The sequence below is a fragment of the Calliphora vicina genome, chromosome 3, assembly GCF_958450345.1.
Source record: "Calliphora vicina chromosome 3, idCalVici1.1, whole genome shotgun sequence".
Taxonomy (NCBI): domain Eukaryota; kingdom Metazoa; phylum Arthropoda; class Insecta; order Diptera; family Calliphoridae; genus Calliphora; species Calliphora vicina.
Genome location: NC_088782.1, coordinates 54422287 through 54444644, shown reverse-complemented (window position 1 = coordinate 54444644; position 22358 = coordinate 54422287). Strand labels below are relative to the sequence as shown.

General features: G+C 28.5%; 1 protein-coding gene across 9 annotated transcripts in view; it reads right to left on the bottom strand.

Annotated features, from left to right (window-relative positions):
* Window positions 1-237: 237 nt before the first annotated feature.
* LOC135953351 (putative uncharacterized protein DDB_G0277255) overlaps window positions 238-22358 on the bottom strand; it is a 195807-nt gene continuing 173686 nt past the window's right edge. For 5 of the 9 annotated variants that reach the window (XM_065503206.1, XM_065503207.1, XM_065503210.1 and 2 more), the window contains 4 exons: window positions 20939-21106; window positions 12457-12600; window positions 12283-12320; window positions 238-6306 (listed from right to left, as the gene is read on the bottom strand). In XM_065503206.1, coding sequence (XP_065359278.1) covers window positions 5682-6306; window positions 12283-12320; window positions 12457-12600; window positions 20939-21106 — 975 coding nt within the window. In that variant the 3' untranslated portion in view covers window positions 238-5681. Of the gene's footprint in view, window positions 6307-9728; window positions 9859-12282; window positions 12321-12456; window positions 12601-20938; window positions 21107-22358 lie in introns of those variants that run through there. The other 4 variants (XM_065503211.1, XM_065503216.1, XM_065503212.1 and 1 more) reach the window with 3 other exon arrangements.

Sequence of the window (22358 nt, the reverse complement as noted above, 5' to 3'; positions counted from 1 at the left end):
AAAGGCTAATAAATATAAGCTAAATAATTGTTTGTAATATTAAGATTAAACAAATAAAATCTTGCTAATAGTTGTTACGACTAAAACTTAAAAGTAAATGAGAACATTTTACCAAAAAGAAATTACAGAGACCCATTAAATGTTTGATTTTAAACATTTATTTTGGGAGGTTAATTATTTTTTATGTTAATAATGATTTATTGTATTTTTGATTTTTATTTTTTATTTTTGTTTTGTTGTGGTTGATTAAATGGGGGATTATGTTTTAAAAAATATTACATACATACGTTGTAAATATACTTTTTAAATTGTAATAATAATAATATGAATTAATAATACTTTTGTTTTTCATTTCATTAATATTATTTAAATATTTATGTTTATATTTTGTTCTCTTTGTGGTTGTATTTGAAGAATGTATTCGTACTATTATTTATTGCATCTAATGAGTTTTTTGTTTTATTTTGTATGAAAAGGCGAAATTTGTGGCAATTGGCTGGGGATTTACTGGTTTTTGGAGTTTTTATTCAAAAAGGCTTAAATTTCTTTATAAATTGTATTATTTATATAACAGGTTTTCTTTGTCTTGTTATTGTATTTAGTTAATTGTTAATTTTAGTTTTGATAAAAATATTAATTAGATTAAATGTGCGTTAAGTCATAATAAAAACAAAGAGAGATAGAGAGAGAGAGTGAAAGAGAGTATAATAACAATAAGGTCAGGTTTTCACGATATTTGTTTAACAAATAAACTATGGTTTTTATAGGGTTAAATTGCAGTAACTTTTACTTATACATGGAGAGTTTTTTTATTGAAAATAATCAATTTTAAAACACATTTTTAGGCTATTTGTATTATTTCATTTAGTTTTTTTCTGGATTAAAAATAACAGTTAAAATTGAAGTATATTAAAATAATCGTCCTAAATTTTTGTAGACCACATAAAGTTATTTAAAAAAATTGTGGGTCCCTATGGAAGACTTTTCTAAAAAAAACAAAAACTTATACTAGAACATATTAGTCCCAAAAAAAGTGGTACTTTGTCAAACTTTTAGCCCTTTTCTTATTTCGATTATGACAGACAAATATTCCATTAGTATTCATAAAAATTTAGATCAAGCCTGTCAGATATTGGAGTAATGACACATATATACAAAAGGATCAGGATATTGTAACAATTTCTGAATACGATCATGTGAATTGAGCCTAATACAATGCTCCAATGGATTAAAATTGTACACAACATGCCCAACCAACCCATTTTAAGGTTATCACCCTTTGTAAATGAAAGGTTTAATTGGTTAGAATGATGCCTGAAAAGAGCAACTAAAAGTAGTATCAAATATAGCCCATTTCATAGTGCTTTCGCGCTGAGTAACAACACACATATACTTATTCTCACTGTCTCTTTCGAGAATGCACAAGTATCGTTATTTTGTCATTACAACTGAAAGAAATATTTAATATACATATTTCGAACTTCAAAAAATCAAGGAAGTGTTCTTTTCCTCTATTTACTTCTGTGAACAATGTTTTTCTTCAGATTTTATGATTTTAATCAAAACAACGTAATAAAATAAGCAAAAAAAAATATTTTGTTATCGAACTTTTAATTAATGAGCTATGATAATATGTCGTAGACAATTTTATTAAGACTATTGACTTCATTATTGTTATCAAATAAAACCTTATAAATACCGACATATTTTTTGGTTAACTAAACTTTACTTTCAGTGGAGTTCTCTTTCGCTCATCAACACAAATATAGTTTAGCTTTGGTCATCCCTGATATGGACCCACATATAGTCTTCTATCCACTTAGTCAAAGCTATTGCAGAGGTTGGTAGAATATTGTTGAACAAACTCATAGACTTGTAAGTAAAATCTTTTAAAAAAAATGTATTGTTATCTTCATAGAGTTGTACTGGAATGAGAATTGTCTAATAGGTAGTTGACATCTTTGAATTTAATTTGTGAACGCACTATTTCACTGATCTATTTCTTTCCTTTTGTTTCAGTAAACTCAACATTTTCATCATGGTAAAGTACACGAACGAACAACGTATGCAAATTATAAAAATGTACTACCGAAATTTGGAGTCGCTGACCGGAACTTCAAGAGCGTTATCTCAAATTTTCAGTCGTTATTCTCGCCCTAGTAGACAAGCAATAACAAGTTGAGTGAATATATTCAATGTGTGATGCTGTCGTAGCAGTGAGACAACGAGTTGGTCGAAGTGACGAAAATATCGCTGCCCTTCAGGCGTCCGTAACAAATAATGCAAATAAGTAGATTCCGCGGCGTTATCAAGAAATGGGCATTACCAAGACCACTTTATGGCGAATTTAACATAAGGATCTTGGTTTATACCCATACAAGATCAAGCTGACTTAAGAATTGAATCCGATGGTCCATTTGACGTGATGTATATTCTCCGATTGGGCTCTGGAGAAGTTGCGCCAAGATGATGAATTTAATCGCAAACGCATCTTTAGTAACGAAGCTAATTTTTGGACCAATGGGTTCGACAATAAGCAAAATATGCGTTATTGGTTTGGTGAAAATTCACATGTGCTTCATGAATCACCATTTCATCCACAACAAATAACAAACCAAAAAATGCGGTTTGCTTGCCGGAGGCGTCATTGGGCCATATTTTTTTTATATTATTTTTTCGTCGACAATAACGATCGTCCTGTTACTGTGAATGGCGATCGTTATCCCGCCCTGAATACCGAATATTTTGGCCCGAATTGGAAAACATGGACTTGGACCACATTTGGTTTCAATAAGACGGTGCCAGAAGAGACAAATTGTTCGTGCTTAAAAGGGTTAAATCTTTCGTGCTTAAAATTGTTGCCAATCGAATGATTCGGTTGCACATATAGAATTTTTCAGTTCTAACAGAAGGTCAGTTGATAAAGAAGAATTTTAGTTGAGGCAACCAAACTTTAGTTACCCCTTCCAAAATATTGTACCCACAACTGTAAAATTCGCTCACTAAGACAGAATCATTCGATTGGCAACAAATTCGGTTGCTATCACGAATCTGTTTTCTCTGTGCTGTTATTATTAACCAAATTGTTTTAATAATTGTGGTGTATTTAATATGCGAAATTGCTTTAAATTAGCATTTTGACTTCTGGTTATCATGGGTTAATGAAGTACAAATAAAACAGTCTCAAAAGTTCGACACAAGTGATTTAATTTCTTTGATTTCTTTAAGATCATGAAAATCATTATAGACTGATTTCAATCATTTTTCTTTTAATTTTTTTATTTATTTTATATTTTCAGTGTAGACCTTAATGTCTTGGAAATGAATTTTGACTCCAGATATACCCCCCTTTTCAGTAAATCGAGTTATGTTATAAACGATCCAATTTCAAAAATTAATAGTTGATAAATTGATGTAAATATGTAAATTCGTTTGAAAATCAAAAACCTTACTCCGATTCGTTTAAAGAACAGTGGGTTAAGTAGGCCCTTAAATATAAAATTACAAAATCGTAAATTACCAACCCTAAGAAACAATCTAAAATTGAATATAATAAAATAGACTACGAAATATTTTTATAGAAAAAAATTTAACAAATTTGCGACCAAAAACCTAATTTCCTCGAAATCAGCTAAATTCATAATATTCATAACGCATGAAGTGCAAGCTTTAAAAGTTATTAAATTTTACAACAATTTTATAGATGACGAAGAACAATTTCAGACCTTGAAAGCACCAAAAATCGTAAAAGCTTAATAGAAGGGTCAGCTTAATTGGCAACTCCGCTTTCACTAGAATAAATTTAATTTCGTTGAGAAAAAGATGCACAAATTTACCTACACGCAGAGAAAAAATATAGTTGTTCATGTTTACTGTAGCCATTTCAAAATTTTTACAAGTTTTTTTAACTATTATATTATTATAACCTACACCACCATAGTGGGGAGGGTATTATGCGTTTGTGCAGATGTTTGTAACGCCCAAAAATATTAGTCTAACACCCACCTTAAAGTATACCGATCGACTTCGAATCACTTTCTGAGTCGATTAAACGATGTCCGTCCGTCCGTCTGGTCGGCTGGCTGGCTGGCTGGCTGGCTGGCTAGATATTTCGATAAAATTCGGTACTTATTATTTTTTCGGCCCAAGGACCAAGCCTATTGAAACTGGCAGAAATCGGTCCATTATTTCACCTAGCCCCCATACAAATGTCCTTCCAAAATTGGACTTTATCGGTCATAAATGTTTAATTTATATATGTATCTACACAAATTGCGCTCCAAATAAGTTTTGTATACACAAAATTCATGTCACCAAATTTTGTTACGATCGGTCCATAATTAGTCATAGCTCCCATATAGACCCGCTTCCGAAAATCACTTTAACGTGCATAAATCTCTCAAAAATGTTAGTATACACACAAAATTCAACATATTTAACTCGAATATAGACATATATTACACGTACTAATTTCATGGTGATCGGTCCATAATTGGTCATAGCTGCCATATAAGGCCCACTTCCGAATATCACTTTAACGTGCATAAATCGCTTAAAAATGTTGGTATACACACAAAATTCAACATAGCTAACTTTAATATAGACATAAATCACACGACATAATTACATGGTGATCGGTCCATAATTGGTCATAGCTCCCATGTTAGGCCCACCTTCGAAAATCACTCAAAAATATAAATTATTGAAATTTTAAAAGAAAAATGTTTTTGCTGTTTTTGGGGAGCCGCAGAACAACAGGTTCTTATTTGATTTTTTTTACAAATTAATTTTTTGGTATTTTTATAATATTTGGGTTGATATCTTCTAGAAAAAATCAATTTCCCAAAATGTTCAAAAAATTACCTTTTGTTCTGTGGCTCCTCAAATATTGTCAAATAATAAATCAATATTTTTAAAAAAGGTATCAAAGTTTTTCATAAATATGCTTGAATGAGCTTTAGAAAATATATTTCATTCAAACCGGTTAACCGTCTTACAGAAACCGGTTGTCAAAAAAACGAAAAGTTAAAAAAAACCAAAACCGGTGGAGTTTAGAAAGATGAAAAATGAAACCGTTTTTCGGTCAGCAGGATTATGTTGTTCGATGCATCATGAATATGATTGCCATAAACATATATTTATTTACTACAATCATATATATGATTGCGATTATTATGTGAATCTTAACTTTACCATATTATGGTTACCGCAATCATGAAAATACTTACAATGACCATAATATGGTTAAAAAACTTGTATAGATTTTGAAATGGTTGCAGTGAACATGTACAACTATATATTTTCTTTGGGTGTAGAGATATACAGGAATTCGCAGAAAATGATTTTTGTTCATTTCGTTTGACCATATAACAAACTTAAAAACGAAATCCTGACTTTATTTTGTATCAATCCCAGCTAAGTTTTTAATTTAACAAGACAACCAGTTCCTGTTTATAAATTATCTGACATTTAAACTTGTAAAAAATTTACATATCAGAACCAATTCGTGTCCATTTGAAACTCTCCATATACAAAAACAGTATTTAACAAACCGTTAAATACAATTTAACCCTGGGTTGAAAAACTTAAACTTATTTATGATTTTGTTTAAAAAATGTAACTATTTTGTTTAATAAAAGTATAGCAATCTATAAGTAAGTGTATATTAATTTAGTTTGTTGTTAAACTATAGTAACTGTTGGTTTTAAATTATTGTGTTGATGTGATGTTGTTGTTTTATAAAATTGATGCGACGACTGTTGTTGCTGTTGCAGCTGCTGATGATGCTGATGATGATGATGTTGATTATTACTACGTTGATGCTGATGCTGAGGCGGATGAATTTGTGTTTTTATTTCATTTGCCACCATTATGTCCTGCAGACGATGATGATGTTTAGAATTCAATATTATATTATTACTATTATTAGGGGCATTCTCTTGTTGCGGTAGTTGTTTATTTATATTTGTATTAATACATTTTTTACTAAATTCCTCCTCTTTACTTTTGTCTAATGAATTTCCCTCACTCTGCCAGTGCTTCAAGGGATCACCGATTAGGGTTATCTTGACGGGCTTATATGAAGGTGTCTGCTTTTCCCAGGCAATTGATGCTCTACGCGGCGTATGTCTTGGCGTTGATAATTGTTGATTATAATTTGTTAAAGTAGTAGAAATTATGGTATGACGTCTAGTTTGATTATTTGCCAAGCAGCCGGGATTTTGTTGATGATGTTGTATTATGGTGGTAGAATCACTGCAAATTGCTGGGAAATATGTGGTATAACTGGTGTATTCTGGTTTACTTCTAATTTCAAATCAAGACGAAACAAAAAGAAAAAAAATACATTTATTTGTTATTAATATTAGATTTTTTGTTTGAGAAAGAAGATTAAAGTTTATGAAAAGTAGCTAAATTTTGAAAAAGCTGTATTGTATTGCATGCTTCTTGTTTTTTTTTTGTTGGTAGGGTTAAGTACGTCCTTGTCTTAATTAGAATGTTTTATTAGTAGTTTTATTAGTAAGATTTACCTCAAATTTCTATGTGAATTTGCAGCATGCAATCAAAATATTTTTTATATATTTAAAAAATCTTATTTGAAAACATTCAACATAAAATGAAATCACATAAATGGTTTTCTTAATGGATAGATAATTCTTAATTTAACAGCAATTGATTTCTAAATATTTATTTTTACTTTTTTTTATAAAAAATATTTTATATTTTTATATTAAAAGGTAAAATTTAGGATTATAGCGACAAATGCCTTTGTAAAATGTAAATTTCTAAAATAGATGTATTTAAGTTTAAGTTTTATATTCAAAGAATTTCTGAATTATCCAACTTTTGTTGGATAATCAATGACCTGGTCAATGTCGTCCTGTGGACTATTGAGGAAGATAGTAGTTGATGCTGTGACGTATTAATTCTGGTTAAGGAAAAATGTCTCCCTACTATCAGTGAGATTATACAGGTGGAGTCAAGATAACTGTCTCCTTGGTAGCAAGGGACTGGGTGTGAATCCATCGAAAACAGAGTTAATTGTTTTTGCCCTTGCTTAGGGGGAGTTGAGCTAAGAGTTCTATATTCGAGTCCTATATTATCATCCATCAAAATATACTTGTAAAAGAAATATTAAAAACTATTTTTATATCTCAGCCATTTGTGGACCAATTTTTTCCCATTTTAAATAGCAATCTAAATTGAACTATAGCAGATATATTGATATATGTAAGTAATTGAGGGACTTCGGAAAGTTAATTTCAACAGCCAGACGCTATCTACAACGATCCAGTATATATATTATTTTTATATAAAGAATGTAGAAATTACAAACGAAATGACAAACTTATATATAGCCTTACTACTTGTGGTGAAGGGTTAGAAAAACCTTTGATAGTTAAATATCTTGGAAAAGGAACTCTCATGACCGACTCATTAGCTACTAAGCTTACAGGAACTCCATAGAGAAGCATTAGCGATTGCGATCGCATATGGTAAACTGGATCTACACATCGATCGTTATATCTATACTTTCACATGGTTACCTGTCTAGTGAGAGATTTTGAGAGAGGACTTTTTGAGAAAGATACTCGAAAATGCTCAGAGGTGCATCTGATTTGGTATCATCATACTGCCCATTGAAGAATATATGGCTGTGTTGGCTAAAATAAACTTACTAGGGCTCAACGAGTCTGCTTTAGTTAGATCAATTCAAGTGGATGACACTAGAATTTTATATAATATCGACAATGGTTTGAATCCGACCGACTATTTGAAGGTTATTCGATTTTCAAGGAGATACCTCCTGTAGAGATAGACACAGAAGACGGTGTCTGAATTATGGAGACTGATATCCGGATATCATATGATCTTCCCGAATAATGTAAAGTCTTTCAGGCAAAGATACTGTCGAGTATTACAAGGCGCGAAAAGCTAATTATCGATATTCAAGCGGCACTGAAGGTTCTTAATAGCCACTTACTTGGATCCAAACTAGTTAACCATTATATCTGTATACTGCTGCGCTTTACTGTGCACTGCTACGTAAAGCTTAACGATAGTATTCTGTAATGAGTTTCGATGAGAGGATATATAGCGTAAAACCGTAGATCTGCCACTATTCTATGGAGAAACCCAAAAATTATCATAATGTAACCAACCGATCCTGGAGAAACAGGACAGTATGTAGGTTGTCAAGGTCAAGCTGGACTTATCGGGTACCAAATTGCAGTTAGGATTTGCCTGAGTATGATAGGGGAGGTGATTACAGATCAGTGTCCAATAAGAGCTAAAATTATAGAATGAGTGAGGATGATACGGAAAATATGAAATCAAAAACTCTCTTTGTTAGAGTCAACGGAGACCAAAAGATTCATATTGACGTGCTCTTTCAGAATCTATTAAAAAAATTATATCAACTCCACAGTTAACAGTTATTTTATTCAACGTAAAAATAAAAGTTCACATGAAACTATTAAAAAAAGAGTTTTAAATAGCAGGCATAAAAATCTCATTTGAGGAGTTTTATTTTTCCCGTCAGAAAAAAACTCATTTGAGGAGTTTTATTTTTTCCGACATAAAATAAAAGTCATTTGAGGAGTTTTATTTTTCCCGTCAGAAAATAAAACTTTTTTTGTTTATTTTCTACTTTTTTGAATTTCTTTCTTTATTCTATTTACATAAAATGAGTTTTATTTTCTGACGGGAAAAATAAAACTCCCCAAATGACTTTTATTTTATGTCGGAAAAAATAAAACTCCTCAAATGAGTTTTTTTCTGACGGGAAAAATAAAACTCCTCAAATGAGATTTTTATGTCTGCTATTTAAAACTCTTTTTTTAATAGTTTCATGTGAACTTTAGTTCACATGTTTTTTTCTGACGGGAAAAATAAAACTCCTCAAATGAGTTTTTTTATGATGGCTATTTAAAACTCTTTTTTTAAGAGTTTCATGCGAACATTTATTTTTATGAATAATAACAGTTTTAGATGGATTTTTATTTTTAAAGTCGCAAAATAACTTTTTTGATATCACTAATAACGGTCCCTGATCTGTGATTGAACTATGCTGCAGCGACATAGACTGGGCAGAGGTTTCTATGATAGATTGGATAACATATCTGGTTGCAGACTGAAGGGTATCATACTTACTATACTAGCAATCTCTATTCTTCCATTTTCCTTTTGTATACACTTTTATTCTAACTATTAAATTTTCTTTAGCATTCGAAAGGGTATCACAATAGACTTTAAGATTATTGGATGTGTGCACTTGATGCACAAAACACTTTCTAACATAACTTTACATTTATGAACAATAAAGTGAATTTTTGGGTAGACCTTCCTTAGACCTACGGTCAATTATAGTCTTAACCTCGCCATATTTTGCCTCTAAATCAATGGCAATTCTAATGGTAAACTAGATTATAATATTTCTTATACATTTATAAGGATAAAATGGAATAATATGGACGATTAGGGGCTATCTATAACTATGATCTAAAAGTTTGATTTGAAATCTATTTATAAACTTTCTTTTACTACAATATTGAATTTTAAAATTTTTTAAAATCCATTTTTCTTCTGTATTTATACATACAATTTTGATTTCCGTTCACAGGACGTTAATTTCTAACATAATTTTCTCAAATCAATTGCTGTTTTCTTATAAATACTTCTTAACAAAAATACAACTTAAAACTAAGATTCTTTTCAAGAATTGAAAATCATGAGGAACAATTTTTAACACACGAATAACTTAAATGTAAAATACAAATAATGTTAATTGCGGACAATAATATGACAGCCAAGAAAAAATCACAGTATAATACCTTTTGTTCTCCATATTGTTGTAGTCTGTATTTAAATATATTTTAATTAAGGATAATAGTTATAATAACAAACCATACCAAACCAGGTTTTAAAAAAGTGTTAGCATGAAAGTATAGATTAAATTCAAATTTATTAAATTTATGCTCATAATAATATAATTGTACAAAAGTAAAAATTTTAACAAACGAAAAAAAAGTAACTGAATTAAATTTAACCTAAATTTATTGTTGTATAAGAAAATTATTTGATTATATGCGAAAGTTTTCTTGTTTTTTTTTTTGGTATATTCAAGCCAAATTTAATTTATTTTAGACATGCAATCACTGCAGGTATATTTTTTTAAATTTATATGTTTTGCGAATAGAAATAGTTAAAACAGGTATGCAAATGTGGAGAGTTTAAACATGCATTTTGGAAAAACAAAAAAAAAAAAATATTGTAAGAAAAATGCAACAAACCGTTAAGATGTTAAAAAGAAACATATATAATTATAGAGTTTTAAAGAGCAGAACGGTGAAACATTAATTTTGGAAAAAACTATTTGGAATTAAGTTGAATAATTCAAACCAATTGCAGATAATTGCAAATAAATTATTATTGTTGTAACAATACTAAAATTTGTTCGAATATATTTCAGATCTACATATGTTATTTGAAAATTGTTCATAATATTGTTATTAACCCTCATAAGGTCTTCGGGTCAAATTTGAACCATTTTGAAATTAAAGTTGAATATTTTCTAAAAGTGAGTGGTTGATATTTTTGATATTTTATGTATTTCTTTTCACTAATATATAAATATCTGTATCTTTTCATACTACTTGCTGAACAGTATATTTGTATGAAAACTGGGCTTCCCCGAGTAAATACCAAAGTTGTGATTTTCTTATTCTTCATAAAGTCTTCGGTTCAAATTTTACCCATTTTCAAATTAAAATTGAATTTTTTCTAAAAGTGAGTGGTTGATATTTTTGACCTTTTATGACTTTTATTTAATTTGAAATGTCAACAACTAAAAAATATATATATTTTCTATTTGAGTCAAATTTGACATGAAGATGTTAAGGTCAGAGACCGTAATCCAGAAAATTTTAAATAAAAAAATCACTATGTTAGAGTCAAGGGAGACGTATACTGTTCGTATTGACGTGCTCTTTCAAAATCTATCTAAAATGATCTCAACTCCACAGTTTACAGTTATTATTCAACGTAAAAATAAAAGTTCGCATGAAACTCTTAAAAAATTAGTTTTAAATAGTCGTCATAAAAAAGACTCATTTGAGGAGTTTTATTTTTTCCGTCAGAAAAAAACTCATTTGAGGAGTTTTATTTTTTCATCTCTTTTTCTACTTTTTTCAATATTTTTCTTTATTGAGTCTATCTGATTAATGAGTGTAGTAATTTTTTTGTTTAAGAAAAAAAACAACATTAATTTAATAATTGGAATCAAACAATAGCAAATTAAAATCCCACTTGTTTTTATTTTAATGACAATTTATTCAATTGCAATGCAAGGTGCTTTACAAATTGTAATGATCTGACCAGCGGCAAGCTTAGGGGTCAACTTACATAAAATGACTTTTATTTACTGACGGGAAAAATAAAACTCCTCAAATGAGTTTTATTTTATGACGGAAAAAATAAAACTCCTCAAACGAGTTTTATTTTATAATGGAAAAAATAAAACTCCTCAAATGAGTTTTATTTATGACAGCTATTTAAAACTCTTTTTTAAGAGTTTCATGCGAACTTTTATTTTGACGTTAAAAAATAACTGTCAACTGTGGAGTTGAGATCATTTTTTTAATTTGATGATTTTTAAATCACCATAGATTCTGACGGGAAATATAGAACTCCTCATATAAGTTTTATTTTATGACGGAAAAAATAAAACTCCTCAAATGAGTTATTTTTGCAGACGGGAAAAACAAAACTTCTCAAAGGAGTTTTTTTATGATGGCTATATAAAACTCTTCTTTTAAGAGTTTCATGCGAACTTTTATTTTTAAGTTGAATAATAAATGTTTTAGATGAATTTTTATTTTTAAATTCACAAAATAACTGTTATAAAATAACTTTTTTAATATCACTTATAACCGTTACGGTCCCTGGTTAAGATTTTTTTTGTAATTTTTTTTTTTTGTTGAAAATAATGCTGCTAAACTTAATCCGATTTTGCTCAAATTTACAGCATTTGGTGCTTAAATATTGGAGAACAATCTGAGATCTCAAAAATATAAAATCAGGGTCACCATAAGGTATATATAAAACTAAATAAAATAACTAATATTTATTTCTCTTACAGTGCATATTAACTTTATTTAAAATTTAAAGAAAAAATAAAGTAATCAATATAATACAATAAAAAATAATTTAAAGTTTTAAATAACAAATGATTTATTATTTATTATAAATCAAAATTAGTTTAAAACGTTATCGATTTCTTACCTCGACAAACTTTCCGTGCCAATTGTTAAGGGGCGTGTCTGTAAAAATATAAACATTAAAAATCATTTAAAACATTTACTTTTTTAAATAAAATAAAAACAATTAATAAAAAATATTAAAAAAACAATTAGTGATTAAAGTAAACTCAGATTTAGTTGAGGAAGACACACGTACCCTTTCAGTTTGTGTTGCTGTGTCTACACACTCCTTTGTGGCAATTTCATTAGCAGCATGTGGCGCTTTAAGTTTTTCAGCCTCTAATTTTTCAATGAGATTTTTTTGCAAACGTATTGTGCGATCACGATCATCAACTTGACCCTGTTTGTTGTTGTTGTTGTTTGTACGTTATGAGTGTGGCAACAATAAAATGCGTTAAACAAATTAAAAAAAAAAAACGAAACAAATGAAAATAAAGATACAAAAAAATTTTAAATTAATATTTTAATTAAAGCGAGTTGTATAAATATATGCATGGTAGAGAAGTTATTTGATTAAAAATAATAGAATAATTAAAATACAACATTCAATTGTGTTGAAATAAGAAGACGAATAAAAAAAAAACCAAAACAATACAAAGAAATAAAGTTTTATTTCATGTTAGAGTTTATGATTTTTATATGATATTTTTATGCTATTTATATATAGATTTAAGATAACTAATGTTTAAAATAATTATATTTAAAGTGTGTATGTAAAACGGTTATAGGAGTATTTTAGTTAAAAATATTAATTACATATGTACTACATTCTGAGTTCCTTAACAGTTGTATTTTTTTATTTATAGAAAATCCCTATAAAAGTGTTTAATTTATCGGAGCTTTTTAAAAATATAAACATTTTTGTCCATATAAGAGGCTTTTTTAAATGCGAACCAATTTGACATTATAAGTCAGTAAGTAAAAGCTGTATTCAAGCAACCATAACTTCTGTAGAAGGTTTGCAGAAGCAGGAGGACAAAGGTAGCACTTACAATTTCACATGCAGATTAATTAAAAAAAATTTTGAAAATTCTTTAGAATATTATTTGCAAATTGCAGCTGAAGTTAATTTTTAAAGAACTTATTTTGTATCAACAAATTTTGAGAAAAAAAATAAGCTAAAAAATAAATAATTTAAGGTTCACCACACGCAGAGAAAAAATATAGTTGTACATGTTTATTGTAACAATCACTGTAATTATTTATATGATTTCGGTAACCATAATATGGTAATGTTAAGATTCACATGATTGTTCCAATTGTAACCATTTAAAAAAGTTTTTAAATATATTATGATCACTGTAATTATATATAGGGTAAAGTTTAGATTCTCATGTGATTGTCCCAATCATATACATATATGAATGTATTAAATAATGATTCCTCATGAATAAGCTTATATTTACATATAAACTTTAAACATACATATGATTGCGACAATCATGTGAATTTTAACTTTACCATATTATGGTTACCGCAATCATAAAAATAATTACTGTGACAATGAAATTTTTAAAAAAACTTTTAAAAATTTTGAAATGGTTACAGTAAACATGTACAACTATATTCATTTTCTGGATGCATTAACTACTATAATGATTTATGTATTCTAATATTTTGGTGTGGTCTGGTTTTCCAAAAGAAAAAAAAAACAAGTAAGAAAGTATGGTCGTCAAGACCGACCATATAATATAATTTAAATTTCAATAATTTATTTTCGTGAGTGGTTATTGAGACATGGGATCACCATGAGAATAAGTCGTGTGTGTTATGTCTATATGAAAGTGGGCCTTATATTTGAGCTATGACCAATTATGGAAAGATCATCATAAAATTAAGTGACATGACTTGACATGACGTATATATAAAATTTATTTGGAGCGAAATTTGTGTAGATACCAATGTATGTATATTAGGGTGATCGATTCTTTGACATTTTTTAGAAACCGGTTTTCGGTTTCTTCGAAAAATTGCAATTTAATATAAACCGGTTTCGGTTTCGGTTTTTTTATAATAACCGGTTTTTTGGAAAAATATTAAAACGCCTAGAAATAAGAAGAAAAAAAGTTTTATTTATTAATCAGGTATGTTCTGCAAATCACATTTTATAAAAGTGGTTATCACATAAAAGGTGTTCTGAGCACATAATTTTGTGATTTTAAAACGTTCAGCAAAGTCACTAATGTTTTCAAATCACTTGGTTATTTCTGCGGCTATATCATGGAAGATATTAAAATAAATTTATTAAACAATATGTCCTTTATTAATTTTCTTATAGAATTACTTGTTTTATTAAAAAAACACTTAAAGTTTAATAAAAATCTAGAGACACCTTTTCTGCTGTAAAAAGTTTATTTGCTTTTGTGATTTCTTTTTTGGTTTCAGGTTTGTTTTTAGTTGTCAGCTGTTTATGATTTTCGAAAATACATAGAAGCTTGCCAGACTAAAATTGTTTAATGTTTGTCTAAAATATGTTCAATATCTTTAAATTAATTATAGAATTCGTCATAAAATTTATAATATTTGTTAGATTATATTATAAGTTATCAATATGCGTTAAGTTTTTTGCGCTAATTGGAAAAAAAAACTGCAACAAAGTTGAAGCAAGTGGTAACCAAAAGCAATTGTGTACTGTGACAGCTTCGCTGTTTTGTTTTATTTTTGACATACTGGTTGAGCTTGCGCCATAATTTTTGCAAAATTTTTATAAAATGTAATGCCATTCTTTTTAATTCCATTAAAGATATAACAGAAGCTCCAGGCATTTTTTATTTTCACTTTAAAATTTAAAATCACACCGAAAAATACAATAACAGTGTAATATACAGAACAGCCACAAATCACACGTGTGATTTTAAAACGGTATGTGATTTGAAATCACGTGGATTACAGAACATACCTGAATAATAGTGATTAAAACCATTTTGATTACTTATTTTATCCTTCACAAGGTATTCGGTTCAAACCTGACCCATTTTGAAATTAATATTTAATTTTTTCTAAAATTTAGTGGTGGATATTTTTGATATTTTATGAATTTTATTTCATTTCAAATGTCAACAACTATGTTAAGTTTTTAAAAAACAGAGCTTTAACAGCTCTAATATATGGGGCATTTCATGTCAAGTGAACCAACTTTTGAAATCGATGTCTTCCGATCGGGATGAAATTTGCACCAAGGTTAGCTCTATTGGATAGTAACTCAGACACAATTTTTCAACAACATCGGTCGAGAACTCTCTGAGTTATAGGGGGTAAAATTTTGACAATTTGGTCAAACAGGGGTTTTTTCTTATCCATGTAACTTATTACCTATTGTTCTTAGCAAAATGTGTCCCAAATAGTATAGATAGCTATTTCTTCGATCTTTCGAAAAAAAATATTTAAAAAAAAAAATAAAAAATTTTTAATATTTTTTTTCCGAAATCAAAAACTTTTTTGACTTTTTTTTAAAATTTTTTCTCATTTTATTTTTTTTTCTTAAAATAAAGTTTAGATATTTTCCTTGAACACCTACTTGGTCGCTTAGTGGGATGCGAGTGGGATATCTATCAAAATAAATATTTTGTAACTCAAAACATACAATTTTTGACTTTTTTTGCAAAATCAAAAACTTTGTTGACTTTTTTTTTTCAAAATGGACCCTTTTTTAATCTTTTTTTTTAGGTCAAACAAAAGCTTAGATATTATCCTTGAAGACCCTTTTGGTCGCTTAGTGGGATGCGAGTGGGATATCTATCAAAATAAATATTTTTTAACTCAAGACTTACAATTTTTGACTTTTTTTTTTTGCAAATACGTTTTTTTTTCCAAATGGGCCCTTTTTTTAAAATTTTTTTTGTAGTCAAAAGAAAGCTTAGGTCCATTCCTTTAAGATATTTTTAGTCCCTTAGTGGGATGCGAGTGGGATATCTATCAAAATAAATATTTTGTAACGCAAGACATACAATTTTTTAATTTTTTTTTGCAAAATCAATATTTTTTTCCAATATGGGCCCTTTTTTAATTTTTTTTTTTGCTCAAAAGAAAGCCTAGGTCCATTCCTTTAAGATATTTTTAGTCCCTTAGTGGGATGCTAGTGGGATATCTATCAAAATAAATATTTTGTAACAATTTTTTAATTTTTTTTTGCAAAATCGAAATTTTTTTCCAATATGGGACTTTTTTTTAAAAATTTTTTTTTGCTCAAAAGAAAGCTTAGGTCTTTTCCTTTAAGACCTATTTTGTCACTTAGGAAGATGTGAGTAGGATATCTATTAAAATAAAAATGTTGTAACTCAAGACATTCAATTATTGACTTTTTTTTTGCAAATTCGATTTTTTTTTCAAAATGGGCACTTTTTTTAAATTTTTTTTTTTAGTCAAAAGAAAGCTTAGGTCCATTCCTTTAAGATATTTTAGGTCCCTTAGTGGGATACGAGTGGGATATCTATCATAATAAATATTTTGTAACTCAAGATATACAATTTTTGATTTTTTGGCAAAATCAAAAACTTTTTTGACTTTTTTTTAAAATGGGCCCTTTTTGTAATTTTTTTTTTTGCTATAAAGAAAGCCTAGGCCTATTCCTTTAAGATGGTTTTGATCGCTTAGTGGGATGCGAGTGGGATATATATCAAAATAAATGTTTTGTAACTCAAGACATACAATTTTTGTGTTAAAACATTTATTTTGATAGATATCCCACTCGCATCCCACTAAGGGACTAAAAATATCTTAAAGGAATGGACCTAGGCTTTCTTTTGAGGAAAAAAAAAATTAAAAAAGGGCCCATATTGGAAAAAAATATTGATTTTGCAAAAAAAAATTAAAAAATTGTATGTCTTGCGTTACAAAATATTTATTTTGATAGATATCCCACTCGCATCCCACTAAGGGACTAAAAATATCTTAAAGGAATGGACCTAAGCTTTCTTTTGACTACAAAAAAAATTTTAAAAAAAGGGCCCATTTGGAAAAAAAATCGTATTTGCAAAAAAAAAAGTCAAAAATTGTAAGTCTTGAGTTAAAAAATATTTATTTTGATAGATATCCCACTCGCATCCCACTAAGCGACCAAAAGGGTCTTCAAGGATAATATCTAAGCTTTTGTTTGACCTAAAAAAAAAGATTAAAAAAGGGTCCATTTTGAAAAAAAAAAGTCAACAAAGTTTTTGATTTTGCAAAAAAAGTCAAAAATTTTATGTTTTGAGTTACAAAATATTTATTTTGATAGATATCCCACTCGCATCCCACTAAGCGACCAAGTAGGTGTTCAAGGAAAATATCTAAACTTTATTTTAAGAAAAAAAAAAAAAAAAAAAAAAAAGAGAAAAAATTTTAAAAAAAAGTCAAAAAAGTTTTTGATTTCGGAAAAAAAATATTAAAAATTTTTTATTTTTTTTTTTAAATATTTTTTTTCGAAAGATCGAAGAAATAGCTATCTATACTATTTGGGACACATTTTGCTAAGAACAATAGGTAATAAGTTACATGGATAAGAAAAAACCCCTGTTTGACCAAATTGTCAAAATTTTACCCCCTATAACTCAGAGAGTTCTCGACCGATGTTGTTGAAAAATTGTGTCTGAGTTACTATCCAATAGAGCTAACCTTGGTGCAAATTTCATCCCGATCGGAAGACATCGATTTCAAAAGTTGGTTCACTTGACATGAAATTCCCCATATATCTGTCTCTTTTCATCATACTTCCCGAACCACTGTTTTTCTTATCCTTCATAAGGTCTTCGGGTAAAATGTTACCCATTTTGAAATTAAAATTGCATTTTTTCTAAAAATGAGTGGTTGATATTTTTGATACTTTATGACTTTAATTTAATTTCAAATGTCAACAACTACGTTAGGTTTTTTTAAAAAAAAATATTTTCTATTTGGGTAAAATTTGACCTGAAGATTGTTAATGTCAGTAAATTTGTAGGCCTTATGAAGGTAAAATAATCTCTTAGGAATAAGTAAAACACAGTTTAAATGCTTTGGAGTATATCGATTTTTTTTTTGTTTTTATAAAACTAGACATTGAAAATTATCTTTTACTGACGGACCCCAAACACACCTTAGAAGGAGTGATGTCTGATCTTGCGGTTCTTCTTCAATCTTACTAAATATAATAAATTTGGTATACCCCAAAATTATTGGATGTATGACTTAAAAATGCGATATTTACAATAGATTACGTATCTTTTGAACGTGGGTTTTGTTTTCAATAACTTATATGTCATTTTGAAGCATACATATCTGTCATTTATTCTCACTTAGTTATGCGGGAAGTTTAGCTTTACAAGGAAAAAAGTTTTAAGACCAAGAATTGGAGGCATTATTCCATAAATATTGTTGTCAAACTTAACAAGAGCATGCAACATCTTTGGAGTTACTCGAACAGCCATTTCAAAATGTTTGTGAGCAACATCCAAAAGCAGGGAAGTTGGGTACCATGTGAATTGAAGCCGACAGACCTTGAAAGACAAGTTTGCATGTCCGAAGTGATACTTGAACGTTAATGCAGAGAAATAAGAGAAAATATGTTTTCTCTTATAAAATGAATCCAAACGATAACCCGAAGAGTAAGAAATCGTATTTGAAGACCGGCAATCTGCCGAATCGACACCAAACCCAAATACTCATGGCGCTAAGTTATGTCTCTGCATTTGGATTTTAGCGATCAAAATGGTCCTATCTTTAGGTGCTTCTGAAATCTGACCAGACTATCACAAGGAACCTGTACCGAATGCAATTGATTCGTTTGCATTAGCCCAACGCCCATAACATGCGACCAACCATCATGAAAGCGCTCGGTCCCATGTTGCAATACCTGTTAAAAACTAATTAGAAAGAAGTGGTTTGGAACTTTTGCCTCACCCTTCTTATAGACCAGACTTAGTCCCATCCGACTAATATTTATTTCAATCGATGCAGAACGTTCTCTCTGGGATACGCTTTACTTTGGAACAGAGTATGCGATATTGGATTGATTCGTTTTTGGCCTCAAAAGATGAGCAGTGCTTTTGGCTCGGAATCCATCTGTTGCCAGAATAATGGGAAAAGGTCATAACTAACAGTGGCTAATACTTTCAATAGATTGATGCTGTACAAATGTTTCAAAATAAAAGCTAAAAATTTTAAAAAATTTCGCATTTTTAAGTCATACATTCAATATTTTTATATTAGAGCAGAATCAAAATATTTTGACACGAAATATCACATAAACTAAATCTTGTTAAAAAATAAATTGTGTATTCCCCAAAAATAACTTTTGATGATAAGTTTGCATTGCCATATAAACATTTAAAGTTACAAATTACCATTAAATATTAAGTTTCTATATTTGTAATCATAGTATGCTTAAGATACAAACAAAATGTGTTTACTTTTAATAATATTTGGTTCACAACATTTTTATAATGATGTTTTGCATTAGTGTTTATTGTTAGTGTTTATCTAAGCTATTTTCAAAAGCAAAGTTTTATTTGAATAACATCTTTAGCTTTCCTAAAGCGAACAATAAATTTGAATTTATCAATAATATTTAAATTGGGAATTAAGAATATTAAAACTAAATCCTATTAAAATTACCTTTTTTATTCTCAAAAAAAACTTTTAATGATATGATTTGGATCATAGAATGATTTCATAATAAATTAATTTGGATCATATATATGCTTTGGATTATATCACTTCATGTATGACAATTTTATGATAATATTGGGTTAATATGATGTTAGAAAATCACATAATGATTAATAGGAAAACAGTATGATGCAATATTATGACTATATTTGATCATATGATATTTTGTAATACTAAAGATGATCATAATATGTTTGAACTACAAATCTTATCATAATATGTTACTGTTAGATTATGTTTATCACAACCATGTTTTTACTCTGTGTGTAAGATCAGAAAAGTTTAAAGTGTTCAGCTATTTAATGAATTATTTACTACATGTAACTGTCTCTAAAAACTAATCTAGAAATCAACATTTTCAAAACTAATAGCTCACTACCACGTAAATTTAAATAGATGTACAAAAGTATATTATGTAAAATAAACATTTCTTATATAAAACTATTTGTAATAAGATTTTTTTTTTACATACGACAACAGAAATATTAAAAGCAACATAAAATTCATACTAAAACTTCAGCGGAACAAAAGGAAATTTATTTAAAAGTAAAATAAATGAATGTACAATACTAGAGAATAAAAAGGAAAATGCTGAACATGCTGTGTGTGACATCTTTTTGTTCAAATATTTGTCTGAGTACGACAAAAATGTTAAAAAAAAACACAGGTAAAATAAACGAAAAGATATAAAGAAAAGAAGAGTATATAGAAAAAACTAACATTTATGTATATAGATAGATTTATGGCAGTTCACAGGATATTTCGTTTATTATTTTGAAATTTTACCTTTCAAAAACAAACTAAATTTGAACTGCAACTAAAGTTTATTTTTATGAATTTTTTTTCTCAAGTTATTTTCTTTCTTTATTATTGGCTGACCTTTACAGTTTTCTTTGTTTAAAAATTAAATTTAAATTTATTTTCTTTTTTTTTTGTTGGTTTTTTGATATGTGAAAAAAAACTTTAGCATTTATAGTTGTTTAGAAAATCAATATTGGACACAAATTGCAATCAAAAATGAAGCAAAAGTAAAATTTCAAATAACGTGCAAATACCTGAAGATAAACCACCTGTCTTCGTAGATCCGCCAGCTCCTGTATGGGGTCATCGGTTGTGGATGATGTCAAACTGGCCAAATCGATGTCATCTAACAGCTTGCTGTCTAAACCGCAGGATGTGAATAGTTGTCCATTATCATTTTCGAATGGATTGAGAGTTTCGGTCTGCAAAGTAAAAGTTAATTGTTATTGTGCTCTTGTGAATTGTTTTGAATTTTAACACACAGTAAGGAGTTTGTTTTTTCATAAATATTTAAAATAAATAATTTATAGAAAGATTAAATAAAATACAAATAAATTAAATTGTATGTTAGATTTTATGGGATTACTTTTTAAGTAAAAGTATGTTTAATTTATAAAAAATTATAAGTTTTCAAGTCAGTGATATTTTGTGACCAAAAACAAAGAATATTTGTCGAAAATTTCATTCAGTTTGCTCATTTTGTTTGGGCCCTGTTGTGTTTTAAACAGACCGATGGACGGATTTAGCTAGATCGTATTGGTTAATGTAAACACAGCAATCGCTCTTTATGAATTTGATTTCAACTTGCTCCATATCCGCATTTAATTTTTAAATATTGAATTCCAAAACATATAATAAATATGAGAACCTTTACGGATATAGATTTCTGTTACTTATTGCACAGGACAACAAAATCGAAAAAAATTTTAGAGGCTTTTTAAACCACTACACAATTTTGATGTATTGTGGTTCCAGTAGTAAAAAAATGGTAACATTTTTAAATTCTATGGATAGATTTTTTTTTAAATTTTTTTTCCAAAATTGTGTATTTTTTTAAATGTTTCTCCACATAATTTATGATAACTCAAAAACGGTTAGTCCGATATTATTGAAGTAAACTTAAAAAAGTTCAAATTTATATAGCCTTTAATGCCGTTTTCTATTGCGTTTTAATCGACACAGCAGTTTCGGAGTTATAATAACAAATTGAAGCAAAAAAATTCGGGTTTAATCGGCTCAGTAGTTTCGGAAAAATAAATCTGAACAATTTCTGCCGTTTTCAATTTTTCATGATTTTTTTTTAAACAAAAAATGTCTATTTTTACGTAAAAATTATTTTTGTATACCCAACACCACCATAGTTTATAATGATCGACTCAGAATCACTTTCTGAGTCAATTTAACGATGTCCATACCACAGTGGTATAGAAAAAAAAATAGAGGGAAATATATATATTTCCCTCTATTTATTATATTTATATATATGTAACTTCTAAAGTGTAAATCCGATTTGAATGAAATTTCACATGCACAAAGAGGAAGTGCTGTCGAGTTTAAGTTTTGAACTTGGACCTAATGGGCCCATCAGAGGCGCGACCAAGCGTCCTCAAAATAGGACACCTCAGGTATGTTAAATTTTTAAAACGTTCTTATTTCTTCGTTTGTGTTCCGATT